Source organism: Anarhichas minor, unplaced genomic scaffold (assembly GCF_050575085.1).
Source record: "Anarhichas minor isolate MPS153535 unplaced genomic scaffold, ASM5057508v1 ptg000011l, whole genome shotgun sequence".
Taxonomy (NCBI): domain Eukaryota; kingdom Metazoa; phylum Chordata; class Actinopteri; order Perciformes; family Anarhichadidae; genus Anarhichas; species Anarhichas minor.
This window is the reverse complement of record NW_027466457.1, coordinates 13992352-14017514: the sequence shown is the minus strand read 5'-3', so window position 1 is coordinate 14017514 and position 25163 is coordinate 13992352. Positions and strand designations below refer to the sequence as shown.

Here is a 25163-nt window from a genome sequence, read left to right as displayed (position 1 = left end):
AACAAGGCATTTCTTAGTTTTGATAAGTAACTTAAAGGACCATTTCTATGGCAAAATAACATACTGTGTGACCAGTATGTTTATGTTCATACAAGCCACTCGTGGTGAGGTGGGTTTGATAAATAATGCTGTAATAATAATGCCAAGTGCTCCGTGCATCTTGATTTAAAGCCCATTTGTTCACTTCAGCTCCAATCAGACTCTTTTTTTTTTTTGCAACATAAAGTGTGTTTGAAAGCAGTTCAGACGACTGGTTGCATCTTCAGTGCTGCTGCGGACTCACCAGTAGAGGTAGTGGGCAATGTTGATGTTGCCTTGTGCTCTGGACAGCAGGAGCATGACGAGGCCGTTCTTAAGGTGACACTCAAACTTTAACGCCTGTTCAGAGACGGAAGAGAATAGCGACATGAGTGGGTGAGTGTCAGAGTATTTTAAAAGTGCACGTAGTATTTGTGCGTGGATTATTTTAGCTGTACCTGAACTAGCTGTGGCAGGTAGTCAGTCAGCTCATCGTCACTGCTCTTCTCAATCCAGCTAACAGCCAGATTTCTTACATCTGTATCTGCAAACCTACACACACGCAACAGGAAGCAGACAAAAAAAGAGCAAATATAAATAATAAAAAAAGAAAATGTACTAACCGTACTTTATTTATGTATGATGTCTAGAAGCATCAGTATTAAAATGACACTGTTGTGTAGCTAGTTTCTTGTCGTAACTTTACGTCACAGTGCATACTTTGATTCGAGCAGCTCCAGCGCAGTGACGGGGGGCAGAGGGGGCCAGTGGTGCAGCAGGGAGTGGATGTGAGCCATGCTGGCCCAGTCCCAGCTGGGCACGCTGGCCAGCACCTTAGGGAGGCTGCTGGGGTGGTCCTTCCGACAGTGGAGCCGATGGTCCCATAGGAGCTGGTGGTCGGCCCTCTTCAGCCTGGAGACGGAAGATGGTGTTTACAAAATACTAAATAAAGATGTGAAAAAAACTGCACCCACAAATGAGGTTTTCCTTTTATTCCGAGTTATTCATCTTTTTCTGAGATTCATCAGTCTTATCTAACCAACTCAAATGTGTTATATGTCGTCTTTCAGTGTTTAAAAACTACTTGGAGGTTTCAACACTGTAAAACAAACCGACAGAGAATATCAAATGACTCCAAATGAGGAGTTTACCTGGCAGGGTGAAGAATAATGTTTAAAACAGACAACAGAGAAAGAACACTTAAATAGAATAACACAAGAACATCTGCAGAGGGTTAGAGAGCAATACATACACAACATTAGACCTGAGAGTCAATCTTTTGTTTGTCTTTTTTGTTGTTTGTAATCTCTTGGCTTTGTGTCCTGTCCTTCAGTGCTGTGAGAGTGCGTAACGTGAAACTCAAGGTACGACGGAAACCACTAAGTCACAAGAAGCAGTGCTTTAAGTTAAATATCTCTGTCAGATAGCATTTTGCCATCTGTACCTGGACCCTGACCTCACTGGAGTAATAAAAACAAACATTTCTCCCTCGCGGACTGATGGAATATCCCACACACACTGAAACGACACACAACAGAGCAGTGAACTGCAGTCCCAAAGGCTGGAGAGATGAATGGGCCGGACAGACAGCAGGCGGTGAGAGCCCAGTGAGAGAGCGCTCTGTGCTGAAGAGCCGGCTGAGTCTCATGGATGTTGGCAGAGTGGAGGAGATTTGGCTGGCAGGCGGGCATAAGAGAGCGTTTAGCTGCGCCTGGAGCAGCTGGAAGAGAACAGACACACTGCAGCAGCAAACATGCAGGCGTTTATGGGGAGCTGTGGCTGGCAAAGTCAGTGGCATCTTTTGAAATCTCTTCATAAATCTAGTAAGTCCAGTGGATTTCGGGTGGTCTGAGAGACGGCCAAAGAGCTGTCTGCTGAGCGGGATGAATACAACCAGGAATACTGCTTCTGTGCATGTTTCTGAAACTCTCACAACACAGAGTACTCTGAGTCTACAAAACACCCAACCAGCAGTCAATGGACTACAATTCTAATTCAGAATAAACTACGTCAAATAAATAAACTACAACCTTTGGTTTTGATCCACCTGAGGTGGCAAAATGTATTCCATATATAAACTAAAAGACGCTGGTTTTCTTAGACAGCATTCACACTTTGCATGCACGTGGTGGTAAGTTGCAAAAAAAATGTGAATATCATATTTAGTTGTTTTTGCCTCTTGCAGTTAGACATTTTAATAAATAAACTGAGAAGTAACTACACTATCCTGCAGCTGCTTTAAGCCTCGTGTGTGTAAAAGAAGCACGTCTGTTTTGCATCTCAAGCTGAGCAACATTAAGACCACCTCTCTAGTGGAATGAGCTTTTATTCTAAATCACTCCTGCAAATCAAATTTCCCGTACAAACTCTGAAGTGATGGAAACCAGCAGAAAAAGCTGAAACGTTCATTGTTAGAAATGTTCTCCTCTCAGATGGTAATTCCTCCTTTATAGTTATAATAACCCGGGGGAGATTCTCTCACCCAAAATTGGAAGCACGGCTGCAGATTTTCTCCAGTTTGCGTCGCAGATCAGGGTCCAGTTCCTCCAGCGTGTTGAGCTCTGGGCTGGGTTCTTCCTTTGGTCCCACGTACAAAACATCCAACGCTGAGTTGGGGAAGTCCACCTGACGGCAAAACAAACACCCAAACGTTGTTAGTTTATTCCTCTGAAGGAACTTTAATTCAAGAAGACTCATTTAAGAACACACCAGTACTGCTACCTCTACTACCACTAGTACGATAAGTATTAGATGTACAGTACACTTCTGGTGTTGTAGTACTACTGACAACAGTAGCAGTCACAGAGCATCATTTCTAGAGATCACGTAAATGAAGGTAGTACAGTCGTAGTACTGTAGCTGCCATGGCTGTCACAATAAAGGGAAGAAAGAGATAGAAAGGCAAAAGACTACACAAATACTAGTACTACTACTACTACTATAAGATCACTATAAGTTCTACCACAAAGTCTAACAACACTACTCTGACAATTAATTCTAGTACAATTGCTGCTATTAATGAATCATGACTATTCATATGACTAAAACCCAGATAAACACTGATGCTGCGACTGTGACAGGTGCTCCTCCACCATCACATACCTGTAATACTATTCTCTCTGTGGGCACCCTCTTGCGGCTGGCTGTAGAGCCGGCGGCGGCAGCAGCTCCCTGCGCGGATGTCCACAGACACAACAACCTGCTGCCCTTGGCAAGCACCCTGCAAAGCACAGTCAGCAATAAACAACAATGGGAAACAGATTAATATACAACATTCCTAATACTGAGGCAAGGATGTTAACTTTGAGGATCTTTCAATGACTTTGTATCGCTGAAGGTCCATCAAATGACAAGAATGTATAAAACACGTACTTTAATCCTGCTGACAATGTGCACAGGTACTGCTTCTTTCAAATACATCTTTCACAACTGAGTGATATTTCATTTTGTGGGACATCCAGTCAAATTAGATGCAAAAAAAACATGACCAGCCACGAGCGGCTGTTCCTCTCTCCTCACCGTCTGAAGTCAAAGAGCGGCAGAGAGACTTTGCCCAGCAGCTCTGGAGCTTTCCTCTGTTTGTTGGAGTCCGGGGAGCCGCTGGCATTCTGGTTCAGCACCCCGAACAGAGTCAGGCTCAGTATGGACTCCAGCGGGAGAACAGCTACTGCTATCGGAAAGTTGATCCTGGGAGAGACGGGGACAGTGTTAGCAACATGGAGAGGAGAGGAGGTGGAGAGGAATATAAAGGAAAGGAAGTGATAGAAGAGGAAAGGACAGTGCAAACAGCTTGTTGTTGTTATTAGGGAAATGTCAAAGAGAAGAGGAGAGGAAAGGAAATGAGAGGGAGGAAAGGGGCCAAGGCAATCACTCACAGTTCATCCCATTTGATGTGGTAGAAGAAGCTTTTGTATGTGCCCACCCTCTTGGACTGGACCGGTTTAAACAGGTTCTTGCCATTGTGGGTGAGGGAACACACCAGGAAGTACTTCTCATAACTGCAGAAAAAAAAACCACAATAAGTATTGCTACTGTGCCTTTAAGACAGCACTATGTGGCTGTTCAGAGGCTCTGTCAGATATTTACATAGATTTGACAAAAAAACATTAGAACCCATCAGTTTGGGAGTTGAACCATCTACCACTGATAACACTGATAGTAGTACTAGTATGATTGGACTCCCACACAGGTCCTTTCAGTCATTTTGATTAGACCTAAAAACACCACTGAGGGTGGACCATGTCTGTGCTTTAAGACCACAGAGTATCACAACTCTCCTTTACAGTCACACAGGTGCATAACTTCGCACCTGAAGCTGCCCAGTACAACCACGTTCTGATCTACTGGTCCCTGCAGGTTAATGGCCTCGCTCATGGACACCTCAGCGGTGCTAATGAGGGGCAAGGGCAGGCGCTGCTTTGACAATTTCCACACATAGATTTCTGCAGCTAGTCCAAAGTTTGAGCCAGCAGACTTCCTGTCACAAGTCTTCTTCTCCACCACTGCCCCAAGTCGGGAGGAGCCATGCCGAGGATCACGCGAGACCACATAACTACGTGTGCTAATAAACCTTTTTCTATTCATTTGGACTCATCAGAAAAAGCCCAGGGTGGAACTAATTACAATAACGATGCCCCAGTTCTACTGACAAGTCCCAGTAAGTCATATCAATGAGCCATTATTAATGTTATTAATTGCACTTGTGTTTCGATGCATCAACCCCCACAGACCTGAGAAGAGGTGTAATCAGGCCACAGGAGTGAACACTCCTGTGTGGGTGGGCCATGGCAGTGTAGAGGCGTTACGGTAAAACAGCTGATTATTATCATTATTAACTCTTTATGCTTTCATGATTTAAAAAAACAAACTCAAATAATTACAGTTAAAGAGAATATCACATGCACATTTGGGGTTTTATATTTCCATATGTGATGCAATAAAACAAATCGGAAACATCCAGCGGCATTTAGTGTTGTTGCTCAACCACACATCCAAAAATAACCTCAGCGTTTTTTTATTAGAGATACATACGAGAGTGAAAACACAAAACACTCACTTCCACTACTACAGGCTGGATCCAGTGCTCGGTGCCATCTGTGTTGGCAGCCCCACCACTAGTCACGGTGCCTCAATATGCTGGCAAAGCCGTGGCATGCAGCGAGGCTCCAGATGGATGACACGCGAGCCACAACAACGCCAAGAAGGGAGCTTTACAGTCACACCACAGATATGCCGAGCCACTCGTCTGGGCTGGAAAATACTGTACTCGCCGTGTCCCTCTGGCCTCGGGGGTTCTGAAGGGCTAAGTATTTCTGGAGGTGGCTTTGGAATGACTGTCACTGCAGCAATGATTGGTGCTGGCTTAAAATAGCTGCTGGAAGAGGCCGTGCTGGAGCAAATAGGCCTGTTATTAAGCAGTGCCTCTCTCTATGAAGGCCTCGCTGGCCAACCAGAAAATGACCATGGAAGGAAGGGACTGTGGCAGGTTTTTAAACTGCCTCCATCTTACAGGCAGAGTTCCTGTATACTTTCAACTGCCATCAATCTTTCATCAAACCGTAACTCTTGAGCAGACTTGGTCAAATCTATCGCTGAGGATTCTTTGTGATGACAGTAGGTAAAATGACAGAGACACTGAAACGTCTTTCTACTCACACAGACTTCCTGTGCAATTTCAAAGTCTTTCAACTCTCTATTCCCCCCCCCCCCCCCCCCCTACAGCAAGAGTAACACAGTCATTTCTCACACGTTTCTAGACCCAACAAACCTATGCAACTGTGGAAGGGCTTGTCAAAAATGTACTGATCCTGGTCACTGATGCGCGACAGAGCTGGGGAACGGAAAATGTGTCTCAGCTCGCCAGACACTTTGCAGGAGATAAAGTCGGGGTGAAACTGGACACTGGCATGGAAAAACAAAGACGTGGGGAGCAACACCGGAGCCGTTTGTTTAGTGGAAGACAACAAGACTGTGTGCTATGACGGCGCTGTAATGTGGTCACAAAAAACACTCATTGGTCCTTGCTGCTTAACAATAAACCGTTATCATACAACCTTAATCCAGAGACACAACCACGGCTTTTTGACCATCATGTTGCCGGTCGCTTGTAAATTGAAGCTGCTGTTGCACTAACTGTATGCACTCAGCAAACAAGGTAATTAGACTTCTGCACTGCCTTCCTCTGCCCTCATCTTCAACCCTATCTTGCAGAAGCGCAATTAAATGAAACGTGGGTGGCTCTAATAATACAGAAGAAGTGGGTGATTATGCGAGATCAAAGGTATGAATAAAGGCTTTAATTACCCCGCAGCACAGGAAAGAGTACTTCAACTACTAACGCATACAATTTCACATAACACTTGGAAAGATTTGTGTGAAAATCAAATGTTCTGCTGCAAAATGCATCCAGCTTCATGCGCTCGGATGTCACTATACAATGATACATTGTTGTGCAAGTAGCATCGTCAGCTACAGAGTCTCATCTCTGAGACATTTATCTCGGTCACTTCAGGGTTTTCTAGTGCCCCTAAAAAATAAAGACGAAGCAGGTTCGTCCTCGGACTCTTTACCTGCTGACCCAGTTGGCCGGGATGCCGTGCAATGCGAACAGAGTGAACTGGAGGTGGTCTGTGGTGCCAGAAGCCTCTTTGCTGCTCCTCCCCTCTGCGCCTTCCCCGTCCGCAGCATGGGGCAACGGAGGAGAGCTGAAGGAGGCGGAGGGGGGGCAGAAGGAGCGCAGGTAGAGCTTGGCCAGGTCGTAGACGGCCTTCGTCAGTACGGCCATGCCCTCCTCCAGAGGACTGGTGTGACCTGTCGAGAGTCAGGTGAGGGATCAGGGTGAGGTCATAGAGATAGCATGGTAGTTGTTGAGACTGCAAACAGTTTTTAGAAGATGTATACTGGTATCGGAATAAACCACATAGGTTTTAATAAGCTTTTAATAACTTAAGACGATTATAGACGTGTCTGATACATCAAAGTAACGTCCTAATAAGTCTGTCCATGATGGGCAACTAACAAAGCTTAGTGGAATGAGAGAAAGCCGAGTGTGACTGTGTACAGAACTTACCATTTGATGATTGACCGGACGATGTGGACCCCATCTACAAAGCAAAACATGTTGGTCTTAGAGCGACATCCACACATCCAAACAATGCCATGTGTGAACGTGTGAGGCATGCCCACCTTGGGTGAGCGTGTCCTGGGTAAATTGACGAGGTGTCGCAGCCTTTTGACAGCCTCTGTGATGGCTCGGGTCTCCACCTCATCCAGACCACAGCATAGGTTCTTCAAAGTCTGCACCACCCGGTCCACGGTCTTGTACTGGGTGCTCTGAACACAGAGGCAGAGAGCAGGTTGGTACAGCACGTGCGTTGTAAGTGCATCAAGTGCCTGTCTTTAAAACAGTAAAACCCCATTGTTTAGCACAAGAACCACACGTCAGGGTTTCTGTGAGAGGACAACCACCAACAATTCATCACACGGTATTTCAAACTGGAGCCAGCCTATTGTGCGTGCACCTTTGAACAAACAAGGCTCACAACACACGTTTGCATGCTACAAGTACATCAATTACTGCGCACGCTCAAATAAATCTTGATGCCATTGTCAGGTTGAAGTTGGGTTGAGGGCGGAGCGTTAGTTACTCCACAGAAACCCACACTGGCTGAAAACCAGATGTGCAGTTTCTAGAAAGCCTGCCTTCCAGGAATGTCGTAGTGTACTTACATGTGTGTGTGAAGTATTTGATAGTAGATGCTAAATGAGTCTCAATATACAGGGCAGATACACACAATCCCACTATAAAAATCAATACCTTTCTACACAGTCCGGTGCAGATACTGTGGATACATAACTAACTGGTCTACATATGTAAGTTAATGCTGTCGTTGGTTTAACTGTATACAAACACCCACTGAGGGACAGGTAAAGAGTTCACAGCACAATGGCAGCAGTAATACAATGGAGTATTTCATGTTTTCCAGATTTAAGACCTGGAAATCTGGAAATATTTGACTTTGAAGACCTATAGAGGGACGACATGTACCTCATTTTGAAGGCAGATGTTGACTTGATTGTGATAACCTTCTAAATAATCAGCCAGGCCTTGTCTGCAAGACGACACACAAAGAGAGAGAAGTGAGGGATGAGAAACGACAGAACTTAGACTGAGTTTCACTCATTGTTAGAGCGAATCAGATCAGGACAGAATGTAGAAAGTTTACTTAAGTTAATTGAAAATAACTCAAGATAGCCATTAGGTCTTCTTAAATCTTTTAGTATATAGATAATATATATAATAGAAATTACAAAAAAACTGTTTATGGAATTTAAAGGCAACACACAGAGAGAATACACAACGGATTAAACTGTAACTTCCAGAAGTCTCGGTATTAATTAATCCTGCAACAATTCAGCAAACTAAACTAAAGCGACACATTTAACTCAAACCAGGAAACCCTGCTGAAGACCAGACGAGATGCAACTAAAGGAAAACGGAGTCAATCATATTTCTTCACAACATAATTTCTCAACAAAAATTGATAATGAAATAGCATTTTCCCCAACAGGCGGAGGACCCTCATACCTGGTGACGTTCTCCTTGAATGGCCGCTCCACTTGGCCCAGGTGCTTCTCTAAATCTACCAGAGAGTTGTCGTCTTCCGCCTGAACAAAAGAAGTCAAGATTTACCAACCGAGCGTACGAGATGACGGGTAAGCAGGAGCCGAAGTCTCAGCGATAAATCATCGTTTTAATCAAAGAGGATTACGATGTTGTAGCTCTCCAGCAGTGGGACAAAAGTTGTAAATGAATCTTAGCGGCACAACATGAAATGTATTATGTCACAGCTCAGCAAAATCCTTCTATAAAGTTTACAAGAGCTCATTATGTGAGGTGGATGAAGGGACTTACGCTGCGGGCCAAGTCTCTTCTCATGGTGGCGTGAGAGAGCAGCTGTAACGTGATCTCATTCTCCCACTTCCTGCAGTTCTGGACGTACTCATGGCTGCCTAAGCTGTGTTTACTGTGGCACAGTGCAACAGAGACGCAGGGTTAACAAAACCACACCGTATGTCGAGGATAACAACGAGCAGTTATTGAAATCAATGTCTAGAACTGAAGTCGGAGTAGATTATCCCTCTTATACCACGGAAACTTTCCCATAAATGTAATATATCCATTTTGTCTATATTTTGGGGGAACACACCATTTACATTGTTTCAGTTTTATTTATTTATTTTCGTTGAAGCTACTTGTTGAGAGCCACTTGGCTTTATATATATATATATATAACGCACACCCACCAACCAACCAGAATCAAATGTTCTCTTTATGGCATAATGCAGATATAATAACATGCGTCCTGAATTAGCTTTGGGGCTTACCTACCAAACCCCGATCAGTCAAAGACTCTTCCTGCCAAGAATATCTCCATTTCTTTGGAGATAAACCGTCGGCCCAAGATTGCTCAAGTTTAGATATTTTGTGTAGTCAATCCTGTGCAAAGTTGGCTTTAAATGCAGCCAATCAGAAACCTGTGATCACAGTCGGAGAGAAGCTGGCAGACAAAAGGCTTTACTGTTTCAACACGTTACCACTGGTGCGGCCGGGGACTCTCACTACATGACCTACATTTGGGGTTTGGCAGTTGATGCACAGCTTTAGGCCGTCTTCATTATGATCACAGGGGAAGCAATGATGTCATTGTTGAATGCATCAAAATATCCGTAACAATCCTGATTTACACTTCATACATCGGCCCTCAGTGTGTATGTGCAGGGGACGACATTTTTCCTCAAAGTAGCAGTTAAACAAACGAGCAACATGAACCGGGGTAGAAAGATAAGAGCTGAGGGCTTAACGTAATTCATAACCCTGTGCATAATTAACAAAACTGCTAAGTCAGTATTTTTCTCCCGATTTCTAAAACGTTAATGCTTTGGGGGATGATGCACGTTTTCTTTGTCAACGTTTCTGTCCGCGTATACTCACTTCTGCAGCACCTCCTCCTGACCACAGACTTTGAGCAGGTAGCTGGAGAAGTCCACCTGGTCCAGGTCGTCGTGGACCCAGCAGAGAGTCTGACTGATCAACAACTCCACCGGAGAGCTCACTGAGGGAGGCGGAGAGGACGGAGAGATGGACGGTGAAGAAGACAGAGGGGAAAGGGAACCAGAGAGAAGGGAGGGGTCAGCGGTTGGTGAAAAGAGAGAAAAGAGAGAAATGAGAGACGGAAGGAAAGGGAATGATGGAAGGGAGCAAAACAAAAAGAGAGAATACATAATGAGAATGAGGTCAAACGCTTTTAAAAAGACAAGATTATACCTCAATTAGAAGAGACTAAAAACAAGTGGGAGCACAATACAAGGAGCATCAACAAGACGTGGCTTTGTGGTGGTTCAAGTAGAAGAACGGAGGAATTTGGAGCATCCCAAACAACATATCCCACACACTTTAATTAGAGGGATCAGAGGTTAAGTGCCAATTATGTCATTACAAAGATATCATTCAATCTTTACGAGACTTATTCAACACAGGCACCCATTTGCTGCTGTGGGAACTGAACTCCGGACCTCACATTTATCGGAATGTCAAACCTTCCTGCCGTGTTTTGACCGGCTCAGGTATCAAACTTGTTCTCGAATCAAAGGAATTACAGCTGTGTGTTGTGGAGCGATATGAAAACGGGGGGGGGGGGGGGGGGGGGGGGGGGACAGCTCTAGTTGTTTGTGTGTGCTCGGATATCTGATGCGTCTGGCTCAGGGAGGACTGGGTGGAGAGAGATTATCCTGCCGTTTAGCTACTTTCAAAGAGGGTTTTAGCACATTCTTAACCTTGCCGATACACAAACACGGGCAGGCGGATGCAGACACTTCACACTCCGGTTACTAAACAGACGATCATAGAGACACACAGGGAGGGAGACCACCCCCGGCTAAAGAACAGATCTCCACCCTTCAGAGGAATGGCGCGTCTCTTTCTACCGCTGAGACCAGTAGCTTTAGCTTCACGGTCCTGTGTGGCCGCGGCGGTGCTCGCCAGCCTTATACATGTGTGTTTTGTAACAAAGCAATCAAGACGGGCTACGCCTGGTTTTGTGAGCGCTCTGAGGCGGTGAGGGGATTCCCAGCAGGGCTTATTTTTGAAGGCATCACTTATAAAGAGGAGAGAATTCCTCCTTTGCATGACGCTGTTCACCATTTCACACATGGTTGGGGAATGGTGTTGGCAGGGTCACATGTGGGCACACCCAAAAATGTTGATGGACAAATTGACACAAACAAACACATCTAAGGACTACGGAGTGAAGTGGTGATGTTAAATGAATCGCTACACTGAGCTAAAACTAATGCAGACGGGGAAGTTCAAGTTCATGAGGAACATGACGGTCTTCCCTCATCACATTTCCTTGATCTGTCTCATTTGAATTTTTCTCTGCACCTTTAGAACATTCACTTTCCCCTCACTCCCTCCCTCAGTAGTTTTATCTGCTCCAACTCTTACTTCATTCTGCATTTCCCTCTCTCTTCTGTATTTCTATTTAATGCTCTCCCTCTCTCCCTCTCCTTCCATCTCCCCTCTTCAGCCACAGTAAGTTAGGAATCCCCAGAATCCAAGCAGCTCACGGCGAAGCCCTGGAAGAATCGATTTGTCCTTCCTTCTGCCTGCTCTCTAGAAAAAGGGTAAAGTCAAAGACGCAACACCAGAATCACACCAGAAGTAACCACAGAGTGTATGAAATATGGACGTAGGATCCGTGACGGCACCCGTTGGTTTCTGAAGAGTCGTTATGAGGCTCTTGACAGCCTGACTCCAAAAATGGGCAAAGAGGTGGCTGTTGGTGGAGTTGAGGTGGGCCCGGTTGGCGAGCGACCTAAGACGTCACTCTAAGCTGCCATGTCCTTAATTATGCTTAACTTAAATTTCAACCCCCGTTAAGTTGACACGAGCGGGGAAATGAACTATCGAGACCAAAACCGTTTTTTGCACCAGGCTGTAAACATGTTTATTTCTGCTCTGAAGATGGGCATCCTAACATGAAGGTCTATGGGGACGGACTCCCTTTTGGAGCCAGCCTCTTAATGGCCATCTTAAGAATTGCAGTTTTTGGCACTTGGCTTCATTTCTCAGCACTGGAGGTTGCCACTTGGCAGTAAAGACAGATGTTTCATTCTAATCTCTTTGCACAATTTAGCCATTTCCAGAGCAGAAAAAAGTCTGAAAGAAAAACAGAAGTGTGAGGGAAAGAATGCAAGAAAGAAAAGACAGAGAGGGGAGTGACACATGTCTTAAGTCTTGAGTAAATCTCTTTAGTCTCTGAGGTGATGACACGTTCAAGAGACTTCAGGAGATGCTGCAAGGAAACAAGGGTGGAGGAGAATATTGTAACGCGAGGGAAAGGAGGAGAGGCACAGGAGCTAGGAAGTGTGGGACAGCAAAAGTGAAATGGAGAGATGTAACAGAAAGAGGGCAGGAGAACAGCTTTCCTGTCCTCTATCGCTCCCCATCTTTCTATCCAAGCTTTGAGCAGAACTGAGGCCTTTTGTTTCCGGAGAGCAAAATTCCAGCAATGTCCAACCGGAGGAATGCAAACACCAACAATGTGGGTCAACACGCTGCCGACAACATAAGAAGTCAACGAACGAGGCATCGTACTAGGAAAGAAGGAAACGCATCTAGGAAGTGACCCCGGGGCAGGAAGGCGAGGTAAACCAGGCGTCAACGCAGGAAGCTAGGAGAGTACATTTAGGACGAGGAAAGTAGTAAATGTACTTCCTATAGGTTGCTGCTGTTGAACCGAGCAATGCAGAGTGTTGAAGGGGTCAGTTCGGGACATAAACACACTACAGAGGGCTTAGAGCTCGTCTCTGCTTAAATATATAGGTTGGCCATCATTCAAAACACAAGATATAGATATAGATATATACAAACAATAAACTTACATCAACACACACACTTAGTGCTGATCCTCAGGGAGCCACTCAGCCACTGGTGAACTTGGTCACACAGTTGGGATAACATGCTGAACAAAAAGGCCCAGTGGACTGGCAGACAGCCTCCAGTGCGCTCGGCTTCGGGCACCAAAAGTCACGTCAGTCACGGCGGTTGTAGTTTTGTGCGAGTATAACAAGAGGTTAGCCAATAGCAGCTCCCCAAATACCCACGGAAGGAAACCAAAGATCTGAGGGGGCGCTAAAAAAAAAGTCCCAACATGGTTACTTCATGGTGAGGGGACAAACCTTCATTTGTGTGGAAAAGGAACGTGGTGTACTTCCCACGACAGAAAAAGAGAAAAGAAGAAAGGAGGGGGGGGGGGGGGGTAAAGAGTTTGGCAGCTGCGGTTGTCATTTCCTCATTCAGAGCTCTCATATCTGCAATCTGAGCCGCTCACTCTTAAAGGCAAAGTGGGCACAAGGTTTCCTTTTTGTGGCTGACTTCACTGTGATGGTCTGTATATTGAGCTTAAACATTCCTTAACACTGGGCCATTCTTGCCATTAACTGTGTGTCTATTCTAGAAAGAAGAAGAAAAAGTCCAACGTCTCTAAAATACAGAAGACGAGGGCAGCGTGAGATACTCTTCTGTTACTCTGTTGAACTGGTTCACAGACGCTTCATGTGAGAGACACTTACCGTCACAGGTGAAGGTTACCGGCTGCTGAGATTCTGAGATTTCAATAGAAACCTTGACAGAGCAGCTGCTGTCCCCTCCGCTGTCTCTCTGGGTAATGACGGGGCTCAGGACGAAGCCGGGGTTGGTGGACATGTCGCCATGAGGGAATTTGGAGCGCAGACTAGCAGAGGAAAAAACAACCAGAATTGTCAACATTTATTTTTCCCCAGTATTTTTGCAGCCGTAGCCAGCCGGCCTCATCAGATTGCTTGGATGAGAATATTGGATGCATCATAAGAGGATGGAGGGGGGGGGGGCGGGGGGCAAGATTTCTGAATAAAAATGGTATTTGCATGTAAAATCAACTGAAATGTACCATTTCTAGTGGAAATAGCTGCCTGTTTTGACATTTTTCATCATCTACACTCTCATGAGCGGTTAAGTTACTCGTCGTGGACTATGTGGAGCGACCAACAGGCAGGCGTTGACTCCGTTATTTCAATGTAAGTGGATTCCCTGAGCGCAGCTTCATCATCACTCCACCCAAACTAACTGCTGCAGAGAGAGAGAGAGGCTCTGTGGCGGCCCAGGAAACGAAAACATGCAATTATGTGTATATATGCAGGAATATGTGTACGCATACAAACAAGAAGAAAAAATTAAATTTTTAGATTAGCTATGATACTTTGGACAGACATTGAGGCGTAGAACTGCAGCCTGCTTTATGTGCGTTATTCTCCCGCCAACAGGAAGGATCTTACGCTGCTACGTCTTCACAGAAGGCGATAACCTCGAGGCTTTGAGCGTCCTGTTCTTCCAGGGCGGCGTTCTTCACCAAACCTTTTCCCTTTCCCTTGTCCTACAGGAGACACGTGCACAAAGAAGAATACATATGAGTAACACGCTTCACTCAGTTTATAGTGCAACACATGTGAACTCATTCCATCAGTTTAACAGGGCTGACAGGACAACAAGGGGCAGTGTTATTAAAAACATCTCAGAGCTATGAATCCTACAGAGCCAATAAACATGTCAGTGAGGGCAAAGGCTGGACACAAAGAAACACACAGAGAGGTCTCCAGCCCTGTTATGCCTTCATCTCTTAAACTGTGAACAAGCTTTAATTAAGGTTTAGATTCTCAAGTGTAAATTCTGATTTAGACAGTCTCTCTGGCACAAACAACAACACATATACACTCCAGAAAAAGTGCTGCAATACACACAGACAACATTGTTATCAAATCTATTTTCTACTCATAAATATTTCAACAAGAATCGAGCTGAACGCCGTCTCTCTCTCTCTCTCCATCACTCTCTCACACACACACACACACACACACACACACACACACACACACACACACACACACACACACACACACACACACACACACACACACACCCCCCTTAGGATTTATCAGAGGTTCCTGGAACTTGCAGTTACACTCTTTTTTTAGTGCCGTCTTACTGTCAGCGGCTGAGGAATGCGCTTCCTGTGGCACAGGAAATGAGGAGAGAAAGGCCCCGCCCCTTCCTGCACCAGGCTGTGGGCTGTGTGCAAAAGTGCTCTGTCACGGCTCGCAAATCTGTGCCTCTGACATCACTCAACAAAGACAAAGGGAGCGAGGGTTAAGGGAATGTTTGGAAAGTAATGATAATAGTTTATACCTCCTCGTAAAAGACCTCAGATTCTGAAGCGAGAGTTTATTTCTTTGATGAGCTCGGGAGAAGGTACAGCTTATTTTTCATGTGCAGTGACAGTGAAATGAGAGGGTGAAATTGCTCTTGCAAAACATTTTGAGGGTTTTAAACGTTCTCACTGGAGATCATCAGATGCATAAAGGACCCAGTACAGTTAGTGGATCTTTTCCTGCGCTCATATTAATCTGCTCTGGAATCACACCTCAGTCAGTTCAGACATGCGTGCAATGATTTAATGTTGTGAATTTTTAAACTACCAAGCCCTTTCCTGAAAGTGTAGCTTTAAAAACAGTGAGAAAAGATCATATGGATTTATGTTGGAGCCAAAAAATTAGGGCTGCAGCTTAAAATAACATTCAGTTTTGATTATTCTGACAAATGTATTCATTATTCGGCGTATTAAATGCCCCGGACATTTCAATTTGTCTGACCAACAATCCAAAACTCAAACTATTCGATTGACGATTATATAAAAGAAAGAAGAGCAGCAACTCCTCACTTTGGAGAAGCTAGAACCAAAGAATGTCTGACATTTCTAAAAAACATAGAACTACGATGAACCCGGTTCGGTTCGTTGAACCCTTTCCTGTCAACTAAAAGGCAAAATGCCCCCAAAATACGTCTTAAAATTAAAAAAGAAAAAGCGCGCCAACTCAAATTACCAAAATCCCAACATCCAGCAGATTAATCCGAGATATCATGTAGACCATAACTGTGCAGCCCCAGGAGCTCTGTTCAAAGTGCTGACCTGACATAACACCAGCAGATAGACATCTCAAAGCCAGCATGTGGAGCCTGGAAAGGAGGCCAAGCCTGGAACCACCTGCATCTCCCAGCAAGAGGCACAGAGGAGACTGGCATCCTGCCTGCACAAAACATTCTGTCTCAAACCTTCCATATGTTTGCAGACAATGCTGTTAGTGGTTCAATAAGACTATTTGCGCACATCGCTCTGGAGTTGATGACCAACGAAAACAAAACAAAAACAGGGAAATCGATAAACAGAGTGAGGCGACATAGACGGGGAGGGAGAGAGGGGGAGAGACAGTGAGGATGATAAGAGAGGAAGAAGAGACGTTCCGAGTGTTTATGTTTTGGAGTGAGGATCGGGTGGGACGGCCCCTCTTTGTTTCACTCCATCGATTTAGTCGGACGGGGACGGAGAGCTCCTGGTGTCTGAAGTCCTGGGAACGGCTTCATGTTATTCCCACACTGACCAATTCCCTTCATCCTTTCTCCGCTTTTAACTGTGATGCGTCACGGCACCGACTGTAATACCGAGAACACGCCGCACAACATAAAGGAAGATTATGACCGTGATGGCGGCCGGTCGTGCAGAGTGAACTGTGGTATGTGACCGGTAGTTCCAGTTGGTTTTTCGCCGTCTTCCAACATTATCATGATCGATGCCATTGATGGATTTTTGCGAGCTATGATCAGACTTTCCAAACCAGCTGAGAGCTCTGACATAACCATCCTGACAGCGTCAAGTCTGGAAAAGAGGCGTTTCTGTCCTACATCAGTTCGTTGGACACCTTGTGCTCCTGAGTGAGACGTAATCAATTATGAAACATGTGACTCCTGCTTCTACTAAAGGACCAAGAGGTACAACTATTCCTGCTGTTTGTCTTGGGTAACTTAACCTCGGGGTTGACTGAGGAGAGCTGTTGCACCACGTATTAGACACATTGAATGATGATGTTTTGATGATGTTTTTTTTAATGGATATTTACATTTCATAAATCTGGAACACTTTAGAAATGTGCTCTTCAGCTGAGGCTAGAGACAGGATCTAAGGTGTCGGTGTGCTTCAGAGCAGCAGGGAAAGGTAGAAACACTTCGGCCGTCAGACGAGGTGTTTTTAACTACTAGTACCACGGAGGATGATATGTGCCATGTTATGAGTGGGTTCCTGTTTTGCTTGTTCTGGTGCATGCAAACAAGGATACACGTGCACGCACATGCGCACACAATCATCATCACAACCCAGCGGAGAGGCAACCGTGAGGAAGCCTGCAAGCTTTTTCATGTACACAATCATGTAAACTATAATGTTTCAAGTGGAACGAAATGTATTCAACACTCATGTTGGACTTCAAGGACACGGAACAGAAACTTTTAGTAGTAGAACTAATTTACAATAAGCAAACAATGAAAAACTATTATTGTTAATCAATCTTCTAGACGATTTGGCACAATCTTCACATAAAACTAGCTTCTACCTTCCATCTCTCAAAGGCCTGAGCATAAACTGTTGTGTGTAGTCGAGTTTAACAGACACGAGTTAGAACACGGTTAGCTTGACTACAGTAGCAGAGCTGAAAGGCTGAAACAGGCACAGCCGTGACTGATGGCTGGTGGTAATTCCAAGCCTCAGTGTCTAGTTACACCACACATCCAGACATGAGATACCTCCTCACCGCGCTGTGCCCGCCTAATGAAAACTACCCCACACAGAGGACACCTGCACTCACATGTTCACGAGCCATCGCACATATCCGACCAGCCTTCCAGTTCTTAGATCGAGACACTGGGCAGCGACGTCATGATACGTTAACTGTGAAAATTACATTACAAGATTATCTTATCTTAAATATTTGAGTTCGACAGTGCTCAAACTTCCATTCTCTGACAAATAAATGTTTTAACAGTAGCTTAAATCAACAGCTTGTGTAATTGTTTTAAATCTAAATTCATGTATCAGACACTCGAACTGTAAATGACCCAGAAGTGTGAACTCAGGCTTCACTGTACGACATGACTTTGTGAGGGAAAACGCTGAGTGGTGCCGTTGTGCTGATCCAGCACTTACTGAAGAGATGATTGATTTTAACGGCTTGTTGATACTCTGCAACTCATAACTGTCAGCTGAAAGTTTTGTGGCACGTCTGCCTGAATGCAGCTTCATCGATCGGTGCCTGAGAGAAGCTCCGTGGTTTACATCAGAGGAACCAGCTGCTCTGAAAACAATCCACTTCTTCTTTCGATCACTAAACGACTGACGGCTCCCTCACTCACACTTCCTGTGAGAGACTGAAATCGCAGGCTGACCGTCAAAGAGCATCTGATAGATTCACTATTTTGTGATTTGCGGAAATTTCCGAAATCTCTGCAGAGTTCGACTTATTCCTTAAACACGTGTTTTATTATGTGCATTGGTATCTGGTTTCTACCTGCTTCCTCAATCCGTCTCCCACAATACATCTGCTGTTTTCTGCCAGTAAACAAGGTCAAAGGTTAGGAGACACAGTTGACTGGGATCCGTGACCAGGAACTACAACATCTTTTAAACCTACAATCTGCCCGGTGGTACAGCGCTTTCATAGCCGTGCTTAAGGTGTAATAAAAAGAAAATAGGCCGGCGTCTGGAGTGGGATGGCATGGAGGTGTGAGAGACGTAAAAGAGCTGCTGGAGGTCTATAAATCTGCAGAGGAAGGAGAGATCTGATTGGCAAAAACATGTACAGTGCATGCTGGCGTACTGTATGGTTCAGTTTAACACACGCACACCGAGATCTTGAATCACAGCTGATGTTCAGATAAACATTTTTTACTAGTTCAGACAAAAATCAGCCCGCAGGGTCATTGGGAAGGAACAGTGCGAGAACAAACAGGCACAGACACGCTGACTCCATCTGCAATGAAAGAGCAAGCGAAGTACTTCAGGGTGTGTTTTAACAGGGCCACTCAAAAACGAGTCCATCCGAGTGTTTAATCCGGCTCGTTACGTAATCGTTATCTCCATTAACCACATTCACAACGCGCATCAGTATAGAGTTACTGAAAAACTGGTCCTGCTAAATCAAACGGATGAATAGCCAGTCAGTCCAACAAACAAATGTGCATTCTACACCTCCAACCTCTTTGCATACGTATATACTGTGTGGTTGTATTCAGTCCATTCATCCTTAACATTTCTTCTCTGGATTTGAAGACCTACTGCACGAACCCCCCCCCCCCCCGAAAAACCCAACTGAATCAAGCAGAACTTCTTGAAACAATCGTGAAGATAAGCATTATGAAGCCAGACATGGCAACATGCGGTAAATGACGCATTCATTTCCAGTAGTGCTTTGCAAACAGTGTGAACAGGCGCTGGTGCTGTGAGGCGTGACCGCAGATAGAGCCATTTGTTTGACTGCTGATTATCACGAACCGACAGCTTCATACCCACAAGGCCAAAGCAAGGGATCAGTAGCCGCCGGGCACCACGGTGAATGGAAGGAGGGAGACATGGAGGGCAGAAGAAGAGCAGACACACACCAGTAGAGTGACAGAGGTGAAGAAACTAATCGAGAGACGAAGGAAGAGATCGTCAACACAGAAAGAGAATGAAAGGGGGGAAACTAAGTTCAACCTCATTCGTTCCATGTTGCCCCTTCTGCCCACGCCACCACATCTTACACGGCAGTCTGGCCAACTAAAGAAAGGCTTCTCAGCTTCAGGCCGGCTTACTGCCATCCGAACACTCATCTTGGAAATAATGGTTTGGAGGGAAAAAAACGAGAAGAAAAAACGTCTTTGGACACTTAACTGCTAGTGACACAAATAAATGCCTTCCTAAAATAAATTCCTCAAAGGCTTCTGTTAGACCACATGCTAAGCTAAGTTTGGCTATGGATGATAAGTCTGACCCCATTAACATGTGACATTATGCAACTCTGAATCAGAGTCATCAGGATCAATTTTTCCACATTTGTTGAGGTTACAGCCAGCAACAAAGCCGGGTTTGTTTTGGTTTCTTTCCAGTTATGCTAATGATTCGGGATTCTTGAATTCCTCGTGGGTTTCACACGACATGAGAGACCTGTGACAGGGGGGGGGTCACACACTACATGATCCATTACCAGCGGGAACCCCTGATGAGTATGTCTGGTCTCCAAACTATGTTTTGTCACCAAAACACACAAGACGTGACACAGGAAATGATGTAATGCCATGGGCTGGACAGGACTCTTTTGTTCAAGCAAGCCGTGGTACATTATATACTTTAATATCGGTTCCCACACGAGCCTGTTTCCTATGAGTGCAACAACAACTTTGGTCTGAGTTGCACATGCAACACATACGGTAAAGTTGCTACTGTTATAGGCGACCATCACCCCATGTCTTGCACTCTCATTGGCTGTCGCTCAGCCAATAGAGCTATCCAGATATTTAGCCTGCTAGATATCTGGGATGTCTCTGCGATGCATCGGCGAGCCGGTCTGCATGCGTCTTTGAACAGTTCACACTTGGTGGGTGGAAAATCAGGGCTTAAGTCGTGTAGTGTGAACGAGGCACAACTGATTTGCTTACGATGCATTTTATGAAGCAGCAGAGTTATTAGTATCTGTTGTACAAACATAAGTGGGTGTTTACGACCGTCACTGTACCATACTAATCGATGGGAAGTTCAATAAAAATAGTGCAATAAAGTATCAACACTAAGTAACAACACTTGGCTTTTAAAGTTTGTGTTGACCTGTCGGACTCACATTATTCTGTGATCTGTGAGGCTTTGTTTATGTCCTCTGGGTTGGATTTTCTCTCACAGCTCATGAACAGAATACAATGCTCTTTGCTAACTCACTCTCTTAATGGATGTCTAACAGGATCATGTATTAATGCACCACAGGTTTAACATCTTTAACAATAATACACACAATACTAAAATAACATTTAACAAGGAAGTTTCCATTTCACTCACAGTGAAATGAATTGAAACCTGAGACACTCTGAAATGGTGGGAACACCACACAACAATCTAACATAAATGCATGCTTTGAACCATGCACAGCAATGTTTTGGTCTTTTAGGTGAAGCGAGACAAAAAACTATTTTCAGGGGACTGCAATAAGTTAGTCTTTCTTGGAAAGCAAAGCCAGACCTCGACTAAGCTCCGCCCTCAACCAACCTGTGTCATCACTGTAAACCGACCATGCAGGCAACAAAGAGAAAGATTGTTTTTGAAGCCTTTATTTGGTCTTGTAGCTCCTGGTTTTACAGCCTCTGTGGTTGGACGTCTAGTTCCGCTGCTGTGTTCCTGTTTTCACGCCCCTCTAATCGACCTCAATCTCTACCGATTGTTCTGATGGAGCAATAGTTGCAGTATTAACCTCCTGCAGACTGACCATTTCAAGATGCTTCGTATCAAACACTTTCCACACACACAAACTACTGGGAGTCTTTTATTGTGAAGCAGATATTGTTGTCTTATTTGCCCTCATCACAGGATCTCATCCTAAAGTCCAGCATGCCACAGGCATCCTGACATCATATAAAAAACAAGGCGTCTTTATCCAGTAAGCAACTTATCAGGCTTTGGGTGATTCTGGTGCTGCTGTGAGGCATGGGGGAGCTGTACAGACTTGTTCCTGTTTATAACAACATGGAACAAGAGGTGCAGGCAAACATACAAAAAAGTGAGTGTTTAAGGACATAATGTGAAGAATGTTGAGCTAAAAAAGGCTCAAGTTATACAACACGGTTGTCTGCCGGCTTGAACTTAGACATAACCTATAGGGAAGTGTAAAGGAATGCCGTTTCATCCTTTCCAACGGAGGAGACATTCCTCAACCCTGGAGGACTCAGCTGTGTGTACAGACTGGTCGAATTTGATGAGGCGCAAATTACACGTCTGTAGAGTCCCACAGGTGGCCTTCTACTGGAACAGTACGTTGAAACTGCCCCCCGGCTGCTCAGGTTGAATGTCTACGTTAAGTGAAATAAGGGCCTTGTACAGTGCTGTCAGGTTAACTATCACCCTGGTGTGTGAAACATGCCACAGACCAATTGTTTGGTCATGGTGACACACAAACACAATGAGCAGGAAGTTATCCTAATAACCCGGTATTGTTTGTTTCTTGTACTCTGTATGGGGAGAGACATGCATGCCTCAAGCATGACTATACTAGATGTGACTATTCATATTTCTACCCATTGACCCATCCCAACACAGCCGGCGTTACCATGTTTCTTTTTGTTACACTCGCAATATTACCTAAATGGGGCGGGACTTAGGGAGGCTCAACCGCGAGGTGCCGTAATATCTTTACTCATTCATTTCCCGACAGAAGATTTACAACGTCCGGATAATCTGAAATAAAGAGGAAGACACATGGTGACACATTCATGTTGGGCCAGTTGGCCTCGGTATGCGTTTTACTGCTGACTAAGATGGTCATCTCGTCTCAACACAGACCTGCCAGCCAAATGACAGATGGTTGTTTGGTTGAAGGGGGGGGGGGGAGCAGTGAGGCAACAACGTCCCATGCCACTTGCCTGTCAGCACTGTTCCAAATGAATGCTCTAAATATTCATCACAAGCAATCAGATCACTTGCATGGCAAAATTAATCGCAAAATGCGGTTGAGAGGAAATTGTGGGTCGAAGCAGTGGGAAGCTAACCGCAGAGAAAACACTCAATTACAGGGAGCGGAAGTGAAGAGGATGTTCTGCTTGTGCTGGTGGACGGATGAGGAGAATACTTTCAGTTGTAAGAAAGACTTTGATGGGTGTTACGGATGAAAGAGAAGATCCACCATCGTCTGTTCTGACTAAACTTCACTCCCCACTCGCTCATGTTGCAAGAGTCCTGTGGGTTTGTTCAGTAATCTATTCTGCAATGCATAATGCTGTCAATGGTGTACAAAGACAGATTTGTACTCAGTAGATGGATTTTCAGGGTGGCACTGGACCCAAGTTACGCATGACAAAACTCTTACATATGAAGTTTTTCTCTATGATATCAAATATGCGTGACCAAAGAAACAGTTCGGAAAAACAAAGCCTTACACATTAGGAGTTGAACACTCAAAAACGTAGTTAATTAGCTTCATCAGAACTGTGTGCTTGTGGTTTGATCAGACTTGATTCGCAGTAGTCTGACAACAACCGTCATTACATTTTTGGATTGTTGCTAAATCTTGATACGGTGCACAGAAGTATGTGACATTGTCTTTTCCCAATTGAGTCCTGCCCACTTCAAACCAGTGAGAAAACCACAGACAAAACCGCACAGACACACATTTACGGTGTTAAATTACAAAAGCTTTGACAGAAAGCTGTGTGTTCGTGTAGGACAACGGTGCAATCAGATTGAGGAAGTAGGATTTCTGTTTTTTTGTCATGTCAATACGTTTCCTGCTATGACATGTCAGAAAGTGTACTGTGAAAAGGCTGATAGAAAACTCTGCAGAATGTCCCTGACATCTAAAAAAGGAAAGAGAAGATTTCCATTTCACTGCAGTCCTACCTGGTTGTTTGGTTTGTGCTGGGAGGAGGTCCCCGGGATGTTGAGCGAGTGACTCCTGGTGACGGAGGCTCCCGTTGATGATCTCCTGTGCTGTGAGCGAACCGTCAGCAACGCCTTCACCTCCGGCGGAGGGCTGGTGCTGCTGTTCCCTTCGGTCTCGAGCACTGCGTCCCAGGGATCCCCCGCGACTCCCGGTACCGTCGGCGCAGCGCCCCCCGATGCCATAGATGCTTCCTCATTCTCAGCTTTGTGCTTTGTCAGTGGGTCCAGATCCAGCCAGTCAAAGCGGCTGATGCTGGGGGATTCCACCACTGCTGGCTGCTGGGGTGGTGGGTTGGGCGCCAGAGAAGCTGCGCCCGCTTGAGAGGAATCTACCTCAGTGCCGGCCGATTTGCCATTCTTCAAGTATTCTGAGGTGCTGGCAATCTTGTCGAACAGTTTGACCATCTCCGGGTCCACGGCCGGCTGCGGGAAGACCATGGCAGCAGCGGGCTGGATGGGAGCGAAGGCCATGAAGGACGGCTGCGTCGCCGTCAGGGCCATGAAGGGCGACATGGTCGGAGTGAAGCCATTCTGAAATGTGCCTGGTTTGGGGAACGGAGCAGAGGGGAAAAGCGGGGTAGGCTGGTGGGTGGGAGTGGACACACTGGAGTTCAATGGCGTGGACAGAACAGGTGTCCACTGGCCACTGTGGAAGGGAGAGGAGCTACCGAGGTTGCCTCCAGGGTAGGAGGCGCTGAGGTTAAACCCCAGCAGGGACGAGGGGCGGGACACTTTGCTGTTAACCCCAAAGTTTTCATCCAGTAGGAGCTTTTCAAGTTCCTCATTGGTCAGCTTGTCAACATCGATATCCCTGAACTTGTCCTGCTCTGCCGGCTTCTTGGTCTCTGGGAAGACAATGAGGTCCTTTTCGGGTCTGTTGGTGGCGGGTAAAGGCCGAGGAGCAGTAGTGGTAGATTTAGATGCTTTGGAGGAGGATAAGGAGGCTGCAGAGGAAGACGAGGATGTCGAAGCTGAAAGAGTGGGTCTCTTATCCCTTTGCAACTTTGCTAAAGCCTCTTCCTCCATGCGGAGGGCTTCCTCTTTACCCACAACCCCCTTTGGCTGGGGGACAACCACCTTGAACCCATTACCACTTGATATCTGGGCCATTGTGTCAACTGGAAGGTGCCATGAGTGTGACAGCTTGTAAGTGTGGCTGAAAGGGTTGTGTAGCAGATCTTTAAACACCTAAAAAAAAAAGGGAAAAACATTTGATTAATGACATCAAGAGGTGGTCAAACAGATTCAAAGCAGTTGGTGTAGAATTTAGAAACATTTTGAGACTATACTGGAAAATCAGACCAGAAAAATTATAATATTGCCAGTCATAAGCATTTCTTAATGAGCTGGTCGTAGACAGAATGTGTATCAAATATTGTTTATTGTGTGAAACGCATGTCAGCTTTAGTTCAGGAAGGTTTCTCTTGGGCTTGCTGCTGTAACCCGACCTCGGTCGATTATTGATTTGTCATTTGTCACGTATGCACAGCCGGTAATTACTCGCGCTGGTTTTTGGAGTCACGGGCGTCATTCAGGTCACATTACCAGCAT

General features: G+C 45.3%; 1 protein-coding gene across 1 annotated transcript in view; it reads right to left on the bottom strand.

Moving 5' to 3' along the window:
• Window positions 1-25163, bottom strand: part of pik3c2a (phosphatidylinositol-4-phosphate 3-kinase, catalytic subunit type 2 alpha) — a 39664-nt gene that overhangs the window by 11112 nt on the left and 3389 nt on the right. Inside the window, exons 2-18 of the mRNA XM_076089556.1 lie at window positions 23571-24800; window positions 14395-14492; window positions 13654-13814; window positions 10013-10133; window positions 8933-9044; window positions 8606-8685; window positions 8066-8129; window positions 7204-7350; window positions 7088-7121; window positions 6588-6828; window positions 3894-4016; window positions 3538-3705; window positions 3121-3238; window positions 2501-2643; window positions 739-930; window positions 477-570; window positions 284-378 (exon numbers count right to left, since the gene is read on the bottom strand). Of these exons, the coding sequence (XP_075945671.1) occupies window positions 284-378; window positions 477-570; window positions 739-930; window positions 2501-2643; window positions 3121-3238; window positions 3538-3705; window positions 3894-4016; window positions 6588-6828; window positions 7088-7121; window positions 7204-7350; window positions 8066-8129; window positions 8606-8685; window positions 8933-9044; window positions 10013-10133; window positions 13654-13814; window positions 14395-14492; window positions 23571-24722 (3143 nt within the window). The 5' untranslated portion in view covers window positions 24723-24800. The remainder of the gene's footprint in view (window positions 1-283; window positions 379-476; window positions 571-738; window positions 931-2500; window positions 2644-3120; window positions 3239-3537; window positions 3706-3893; window positions 4017-6587; window positions 6829-7087; window positions 7122-7203; window positions 7351-8065; window positions 8130-8605; window positions 8686-8932; window positions 9045-10012; window positions 10134-13653; window positions 13815-14394; window positions 14493-23570; window positions 24801-25163) is intronic.